Source organism: Vigna unguiculata, chromosome 6, assembly GCF_037176805.1.
Source record: "Vigna unguiculata cultivar grain cowpea cultivar isolate G323 ecotype 2 chromosome 6, ASM3717680v1, whole genome shotgun sequence".
NCBI classification, from domain to species: domain Eukaryota; kingdom Viridiplantae; phylum Streptophyta; class Magnoliopsida; order Fabales; family Fabaceae; genus Vigna; species Vigna unguiculata.
The window spans coordinates 48,616,070-48,626,035 of record NC_140797.1 but is presented as its reverse complement, the minus strand read 5'-3'; the positions used below and the strand labels follow the sequence as shown (position 1 = coordinate 48,626,035).

Genomic DNA, 9,966 nt, shown 5'->3' with positions numbered 1-9,966 from the left:
CGTAACACTCGCCCTCTTCTCCCTGGTCTTCTCCCACGCAGACACAGCCTTCCTGGTCTTCTCCCACGCAGACACAGCCTTCATCTTCTTCGTCTTCTCCCAGACAGCGTCCACTCTCCCCACCCAGCATTATTTTCTCCTCCAACCCGTTCTTGTTCCGAAGCTGCGCAGCACCCTTTTCTCCTCCACGCAGCCTTCTTCTCCCCTTCTCCGGCAGGTCCGTTTTCTCCATTGGCGGAAGTCCTCTTCTCCATCTTTTACAGGTAAGTAATGCTATTTGAATATTACTACAGTGCATACCTAATTGATTTTACACTTAGATTAGAAGATGTGTTGGTTTGATTTATTTTCCAGATTTTCCACGAGCATGAAACGGAATTCAAACCTTTTTTTTTTTTTAAAGGAAACGGAATTTGGAATCCGTTTCCCAAAAGGGTGAAACGGAATTCCAAACCCGTTTTTTTTTTTTTTATTGAAACGGAATACGTATTCCGTTTCTGTTTTTTTTTTTTATTGAAACGGAATACGTATTCCGTTTCTGTTTTTTTTTTTTTTATCGAAACGGAATACGTATTCCGTTTGTGTTTTTTTTTTTATTGAAACGGAATACGTATTCCGTTTCTGTTTTTTTTTTATTGAAACGGAATATGTATTCCGTTTCTGTCTTTTTTTTTTTATTGAAACGGAATATGTATTCCGTTTCTGTTTTTCTTTTTTTATTGAAACGGAATACGTATTCCGTTTCTGTTTATTTTTTATTGAAACGGAATATGTATTCCGTTTCAAGTTTTTTTTGTTTTTTCTCACACTCGTTTTAGCGTGTTTTAAATTGGATGGAGAGGTAGAGGGTGTTTTAAACTGATTGGAGAGGTGGAGAGAAGAGTATTAATGATTGAATTTGAATTGGTAAAGGAACACGGAAGAGTGGGGTGTGTGCATGATTGATGGTTTAGGGTTTGTGCATGGGAGAGAGAGATTTGGGAGACGGAAGACACATTCCGTTTCATTTTTATTTATTTTTAGGGAAACGGATTGTGTACTCCGTGTGTGAGGAAGGTGAAGTCTATGAGTAATTTTAAAGTGGTTCGTGACCAATTTAATAACAAACATTTCTTCCATGAAGTCTAGAAGCTGTAGAGGAAATTTGTCTTCATCACGAATCAGTAAAAATTTAAATTGAGAAGTTGTTACCTTTGGTACGACAGAAACTGCATTTGTTATCGGAATTTCCGTGTCATTTGTTGTTTATTTAATTTATTTTTTTTTTCCAGAAAATTTGTATTGGATTCTAATGTTTGAAAATTTGAATTACAGATATGGTCAGGACACGAGGAAATATATCTAGACGTGGTTCAAATGATGCACCCGAGAGTTCCAGACAAGGTGCTGCACGAAAGAGACCGACAGCATCGGCTCGTAGAAGGGGTCAGCATGAGGCTAATGTCGTTGAGGATGACATTGTTGAGAATGAGGTTCCTGACGTTCATCGGGAGGACGAGCAGGTCATTGATAACGATGGTGGAGGATTTCCTGGTGGGCCGTATGATACATCTTTATTGACGCAGTACCAGGATCATGTTGCACGCATGATATGGGATGGTCAGGTCAGTAAGAAGTTTTTATATAGGTTTAATTTTATTTTTGTTAAGTATTTTTATTGTTGTTTGTTTCTTCTGGTAGGATCGAGCTGTGAAAGTGGTCTCCCATATTAAAAAAGTTAAGAAATTAGGACGTCCTCACCCTGCTGTTGCACCTTTTGTGTTAGCTTCGGGATTATCGCCTTTGTGCGACATTTTATATGAATATATCGACCTTGGGTTAGTATTGGGTTTCGTGGAGAGATGGCATCCCGAGACTAACAGTTTTCATTTACCCATTGGGGAGATGACCATCACTTTGGATGACGTATCGTCACTTCTCCATCTTTCCATCAGTGGAAACTTTTGCTCCACTGAAAATCTGGAATATGAAGATTCTGTTCAGATTTTGACGACACTTCTCGGTGTTGACCGGGCCATGGCATGTGTGGAGCTGAATCAAAGTCGGGGTGCACAGGTCCGACTGAGCTGGTTGAGAGACTTGTATCACAGCTGTTGTGAAAACGAGCTAAGGGAGTTTGCTGCACGTGCATATCTTTTGCACCTCGTAGGGTGCACCATATTTGCTAACAAAAGCGCCACCTATGTTCGTACACATTATCTCGACCTATTTAGAGATCTTTCCACATGTCGTACATATGGTTGGGGAGTTGCTGCTCTTGTCCACTTATATGAGCAGCTAGGAGATGCCAGCTTTGCAAATACAAAGCAATTAGCTGGATATCTACCTCTTCTGCAGGTACCCATTTATATAACATTTTATTCTTTATTTGACTTGTTTTTAGTTTGATATGATAATGGTTAAATGAAATATTATTTGATACAGGCTTGGATATACGAGCACTTCCCTACATTGGGAAGGAAGCAAGTACGGGATACATATGTGGAGACCGAACCCCGTGCTCTACGTTATGTCACTGGACGCGCCATTTCCGCTATAGCTGATGTTAGAGTCCAGTTGGATGGCTTGACATATGATGGGATGATTTGGAACCCATATGTAGCACACAGAGCTGCACGACAACTGGTAACACATAGCATGTTTTCTGGCTTCCTGAGGGTTGGGACCGTCGTACAACGTCATTTGCCTGAGCGTGTGTTGCGACAATTTGGGTTCATCCAGCCTATTCCACGACCGCCTAGTTCGGTTCCCATGATGGACTTTGAGGCTATTGATGATCGGTGGAAAAAGCACGAGCAGTTTGTTATACATCAAGTGGTCCAAGCACCAGCTCCCTTTTCATGTTCGGATGGATATTTGCAGTGGTTTAGGAGAGTCTCCCATCCATACATTTTACGTGGAGCTGAGGCCGACCGACCCAGCCTTGTGCTTGTGCCCCGACTTCGTCGGAATTTGCCAGATGACATAACAGTTCAGAGGACGTCACCGTCATCATCTTCCAGTGGTTTATTGGTATGTCACACATTTAGTTGTTAATATTATTAGTAACTATTAATATTTGACATTAACTTGTTATTATGACAGGGTCTCGTGAAACGCATTGTTGGTGGTCTTCAGCGAATGATAGACTGCAGAGATGTTACTGAGGGCACAGTTGCCTGGGATCGCACTCATGAGTTATTGCAGATGGCTCAAGATGGACTTGAAGAGGAAGAGACTAGAGGAGGACGTAGAGTTCGAGGTTGACGACCATCTACGTCTGGATAGTCGATTTATTTGTATTTCATGTTAGAGTTGACATTTGTATTGGATTTTATGTTAAGATATTTCATCTATATATGGTTTTTTATATTAAGTTATTTAATGTTAGCAATGAGGCCAAAATATATTCGTCCCTTGGCCAAAGGAGTTAGAATTTTATATATTGGTAAAATTATTACAAACTACAATAGTGAAATACTTAAATACAATCAACAAATATCAGTCTTCCATGAGATCTACATAACTACGATCCACTATGTGTAAATCTAGGAATGCTTGCATCCTATCTCTATAAAATGATGCCCACCCTTTTGCCTTTGGGTAACAATTGCTAGATGATATGATATCCACTGTCGGTAATGGACAGCCTTCTTGTAGACTAACCTGTAAATACGCAATTAGTCAATAGAGAAATAAAGTTATTTATAAAAATAATATATATATATATAAACATATATACCTGAACAAAATGAGAATTGTAAACATGTCCGATACAAATTAGTCGATGTTGACTTTGCGAAGTAGGTGGGGATGTACGAAGTGGGAATATAGTCAAATTCTGAACTGATGACATGCACACGAGGATTACATTATACCGATTAGCAATCGCATACCCCATGTCTGGTATAGTCATCCACTTGTCTCGATTGGCCTGTATATAATTAATTACATTATAATAAAACAAAATCAAAAAAAATTTGTAACACATAAATTTCAACAGTGTTGCATAGAAGTTATACCCCCGATGGTGATTGAACTAGCAAAGACTTTCTCAGTTCTTCCAGACGATCATAGCCTCCAACTAGCGTTGCATATTCATCTTGCCATTGGCTAAGTTCTTTGTATAGATCATGTCTGATTAGAGGCCACGACTCCTCACCCATACCCAACAATGCAGCAATGCATCTATATCCACAATGACCGTCCGCCACAACATCGACAACATCGACTATATAAGGATGAAAAACAGGATTGAACTGTTCTAGCATGGGTATTACTTTCTCTTCAATGACACATTTGCTCTTCACCTTGTTATCTGTTTTTGCAACAAATGTGTCTTGTGTTGAGGACTCTATGAAGGCGTCCACATGCTCAAAATAGCAGGGATCACGTTTGGTTGACTTCTTTGATCTATGACTCTTAGCTGCACCTTTCGTCTTAACTTTACTCGGTGGTGGTAACATCGATGTCATGGAAGGGCTAACTATGTCAACTAATTTATGTTTTATGGTAACTTTTCCTGCAATATCAACTTGTTTGAAAAGATTAAGCAGTAGATCAACCTCCCTCTGAATAGATAATTGCCCTTCAGATTGTGAAGACGAGACATTGGAGAAGCTCAACCTAGTCCACATGACATGAATTTCTTGGAGAGGAATAATCCCAGGATCATATCGTGCTAATTCACACGCACATGGTAGACCATAAATTTGTCTGAGAATGCAGCCACAACGACTAGTATCGAATCCAATCTTTTTTACTCTTTCCAACTCCGGAGCAAGGAGTTCTAAGGCACATCTAGAAATATTTCCCACTAATCTTCTATAACTCAATGCCTTGAAAGAGTCACTGATCAGATTTATACTTCTTTCAAAAGACGCTTTAATTTCGTTATGTTGCAAGATAATGACGTTGTGAATGCCATCCCAACACGAACAAAGGTCTCCCATACTACTGCTAAGAACTTTCTTCAGACTCCAGTGAGCAGACTCAACCCTAGTACAATTTATACAAGGAAATCATATAAACCATTAATAAATAAATTTAATTAATACCAAAATGCAAATATACCTGTTTGATGTTGTATTCCCCAAATGCATAACTTTGTTCGTCCATGCCTTCACAAAGAATTTCTTGTAAGGAATGATCCACGAGTCCTTAACATATTCAAAGAATATAGGCCACGGCTGGCAAACAAGCTCAAGACGATGAACACACTCCTTAAACTTTAATTCATCTTCACAGTCCATGACATTCTCCCACGCTTGAAGTACAACATCCCATGCGTCAACAGAATTTACTAACATTTTGCACTTTGCCTGCACATTTTTTTGAATGTGGAAACGGCATAGAAGATGATAACACTCAGGGAACACAATGCCAATAGCATTCATTAGAGCAAGATCCCTATCAGTTACAATTACTTGTGAACCACCCTCGCACGTCATAAACAGACCTCTAAGCCTTTCAAGAGCCCAAATGAAATTATTTTGCTTCTCACTAGATAAAAATGCAAAAGCGGCTGAGAAAGTTAATCCTGTTGAGGTCACACCAACAATCTCAAGTAATGGCAACCGATATTTGTTGGTTTTATAGGTACTATCCATTAAGAACACAATATTGAATGAATTTAACAACTTGACAGCATCAGGATGGGTCCAGAACAAATCGCTAACCACATCAGATTCATCAACACATCTACTAAAATGGATGTAGTGATCACGTTCCAACATCAACATTAACTGTTGTAACTCAGTTCTAGAACCTCTTATTGAACGTTTGTACCTATATCTTGCATTATACACTTGCTTCATGGTTGTAACATTAAACTCATCTTTTTCTTTCAGGGTGAGAAGTATATTTGCAGGTTTGACTTGACTTTTAGTCATATCAACAAGCAATGAGTGTTCAGTAGACTTCAACCTACCAGCATAGGGGTGACCAACTAGAGTACATGACACATCGTGATTATGGTAACCACATTTTACGTTCAACACCCATCCCTCCCCTTGAGAGATGGGTCTCCCTCTCAATCTAAATGGACAATCACATTTTCTTGTCCCAGATAGACTCGGTTCTGCATCAGACTTGTATTTTCTATATTTTCCACCTCTTTCACAACCTAATAATACATGGGTTTTTCTTCCTGGTTGTCCATTATATTTATCTGATCTTAAAATAATGACAACAAATCCAAGATTATAAGCAACCCCTCTAACCCACTTAATCAAATCTTCACGTGTTGGGAAAATATCATCGGTTGTAAAATGAGATGTATAATCTTGTTCGCAGATATCATGAACAAAATCAGAAAAGTCTGACATGAGACTACAATTTACTTGAGAATCCGCTTGAGAATCCAAAAAACTCAAATAACTAAATTCATGATCTTCCATGATGAACTATAATAAAAATAAAGTATTTTAATACGTAAATTACTCACATAAGAATATTAAAAAAGAATGCAATTAAAAGAAATGCATAAAGAATGAAAGACGAATCACATAAGAGAAAAACAGAACACATATCAAAATTGGAAAACTGATTACATGCTCATATTCATAACTGATTGCATAATTTAGGTTATAACTGATTGCATAATTTAGGTTACAAAATTCACCCGTCATACAGTATAAATTCACTCACATTAAAAATTCACCAATAACACAACATACATGTATCAACATTCAATACAGTTTCCATTTCATATATTTCTCAAAAGGATTCGGAAACGGCATACACTTTCCATATCAAATGCATTTCAAAAATTTGTGAAAAAGATTCCTCTCTTAAATTAACAACTTAGAGCATCCCACAACGAACATGTAAAACGGATTACACAATCCGTTTCAAAGTATAATGAGACAGATTGTGTAATCCGTTTCATAAAAAAATCTGCAAATTTTTTTATGAAACGGATTACACAATCCGTTTCAGAGTATAATGAAACGGATTGTGTAATCCGTTTCATAAAAAAATTTGCAAATTTTTTTATGAAACGGATTACACAATCCGTTTCAAAAAAAAATTTACAAATTTTTTAATGAAACGGAATACAGATTCCGTTTCATAGGTTTATGAAACGGATTATGTATTCCATTTCGCATACATTATGATTCTTTTGTATTTCACATAAGCAAGCAAACAGAAAAATAAAGTTCAACCTGGCTAACGTGAAAACTACTACAGACAGAGAAGATAACGCACTTCCTTGCAACCACCTTCCTTCAACCTTCCATTACAAGATGAACAAAACGCAACAAAACGCTAAGTAAATACAGTGAGTGAAGAAAGTAAAGAAACTGAGTGATACAAACCAGGGATCAGGGACCACGAACCAGACAGAATGAAGGAATGACACAGAAATTAAATCTTTCGGAAGCAGGACCACCAACACAGAGAATGAGAGAAAAATCTTAAATGAATGTCGTCTGCCAAAATGAAATGCAGCGAACAAATAACGTTTGGGGGTGCAGGAATTGGTGACGCAGTAAATGAAATTTACTGCGTCCAACGCACTTTCACCCACTCTTAATTAATAAGGGTATAACAGTACTTTTGGGAGATAGATAAGAATCCTTTGGGGTGCAGGGAGAAGCCTCCCAAAATCTGTTATGAGCAGACACTTATTTACGTGGGCTTTGTTTGCGCTGACGGATCCAAAGGACTTGGCCCTCATTCTTTACTACTTTCTTTTTCTTTTTCTTTTTAATTAACTCTTTTACTTTACTTAATTATTTATAAAATTAAATTTAACACTTTTGTTTTTAAAAATTCAATTTAAAATCTTTGTTTCCTATAAGAAATTAACACTGTCGTTACGTCCAAATTGAACCATACATATGGCATTAAATGTACCGACCGAGATTGCTATTGGAACTATTTAAGGCGTTTCCCAAAAGTGTAATAATGAACAACTGGAAAATGAGATCAAATAGGAAAAAGGAAACCAAATCTATTTTTGTAAAAGAAAATTGAAGGACGAAAATAATATTTTTAAAATTTATATATTTAATATTTTTAATATATATATATTATTTAGTATTATTATTCTAAAAAAATGGTAATTTAAGTTATATTTGATATTGATCTTATTTTAAATAAATTTTTTTAATTTTATTTATTTCACTCATCGGTTGTTTTTATATTTGAATTTTTTTCTGTGTAATAATTTTTGAATAATTAATATGTAATTTTTCTGTGTAATTCTTTGGATCTTTAAGTAAGGATTTCTCTAATTTAACCATTATACTTTATTATTATATTTGAAAATATGAAAATAAATAAATTTATAATGTTTTCATTCGTAGGAGTATCTTTTCTTTTATAACTTTAAAAAAATTATTATTTTATTCTTCATCTATTTATCTATTTTAGAAAACAAAATTAAAATTAAAAAATAATTTATCAAAATTTAATTAAAAAATGATAATTACTAAAAGACAAAATTATAATAATCAGATCACAATCAAAAAGTAATTGTGAAAAAATTGATAATACATAATCTTTTATTCTATGTTTATAAAATAATAAATATAAAAAAAACTCTTAAAAATAAATAAATTAAATATTAAACTAATATTTTAAGAGATAAAAGATAATTATATTTTTTTATCTTAAAAAAAAAGAACATAACAAAAAAATAATTCGTGTCTAATTTTTTATTTTATTTTACTTTTAAAATTAGAAAGAAAACATGCAAAAGTGAAAAATAAATACAATATATAAAAAATGTAGAAAATAACAAAAGAAAAAAGTATATCATAAATATATTTATTTTTTATCATTTTTTAACATTAAATATTATAATTTATAAAAAATAAAAAATTTATCTAATTTAATTTTAATCGATATAATACGTATCATATATTTAAAAAAAATATAAAAAATTTGGGGACCACACAACCTACTTATATCGGGCTGTCAACAACTATGAAACGTGAAGAATGAGATAAAATAAGAAGAAAATGGGTGGTCATAGTTTCACAGTGGATTAGATTGGGTTTAATACCTTCCTAAACCTAAATAGAAAAAGAAAGAGTATATATACAAACTATGCATATTGGATTGTTGTTAGACATGTAGAGTTGGCTTCTGCCATAAAAGACTGATAAGTCCAACAAACATGGTCGCGTTGCTAATTTTGCTGCTCCGGTAATATAGTAAGTTTATAATATAGCTATTTTTACTTTTATATATTAAAAAAATTTATAATATTATAAGTAAAATATATTTTTTTAATACTCTTAGTTACCATATTCTAGTTAAAGATATTAGAATGGATTCTAATATGTGAATCATTTCGACTTATCAGGAGTTTAAGTCATATTAGCTTAAAAAAACTAAGTTTTTCTGTATTAAAAAAGTTCAAATTGAGTTGAAAATTATTCATTCGTAATTTATAATAACAACACCCTATTTATGTTTTATCATTTTTTAAAATTTTTTATTAAAATTATTTAATATTTATAATTATATAAATTCATAATATTTGAATAATTTAAATATTTAATTTATTTGTTTATCAAGATTTTATAAATTATTATCCTTAAATTAAATATTAAAAACTTTGATTTCATTAATATAAAAAGAACGAATCAAGTTAATTTAATTTTATTGTAGTGTATATGAAAAATAAATTACAAAAATAATATATTTATAAATGAATCAACTTAATAATCTGTGATAGTAGATGTAGGTTACCAGATTTTTAACTTACCAAAATCTAAATCGAATTAAATTAATTTTGTTAATATAATGTTTTTTAACTCTCCTTATAATGAGCGAATTGTGTGACCTGAGTTGGTGGTATGGACCCGTTAATTCTGGCTAACTTTACTTAAAATAATAAGTACGTTGTATATTTCAAGGGCTGACCATTAGTATTGTATCTGATATTTTTTATCAGCATTTATTATGATATTTGTACAGATATTTTCTTTTTCGACCTGACTCGACTTATTATGAGTTGATTACTTAATAAAT

The 9,966-nt window shown here is 33.8% G+C and overlaps 1 protein-coding gene across 1 annotated transcript; it reads right to left on the bottom strand.

Moving 5' to 3' along the window:
• Positions 1-3,480: 3,480 nt before the first annotated feature.
• LOC114165587 (protein FAR-RED IMPAIRED RESPONSE 1-like) lies at positions 3,481-6,379 on the bottom strand. The gene is made up of 4 exons (XM_028050173.2): positions 5,032-6,379; positions 4,002-4,362; positions 3,722-3,913; positions 3,481-3,645 (listed from the first exon to the last, which is right to left on the bottom strand). The coding sequence occupies exons 1-4, from the start codon at positions 6,375-6,377 to the stop codon at positions 3,481-3,483; spliced, it is 2,064 nt and encodes a 687-aa protein (XP_027905974.2). The 5' UTR covers positions 6,378-6,379.
• Between the last annotated feature and the right edge of the window lie 3,587 nt (positions 6,380-9,966).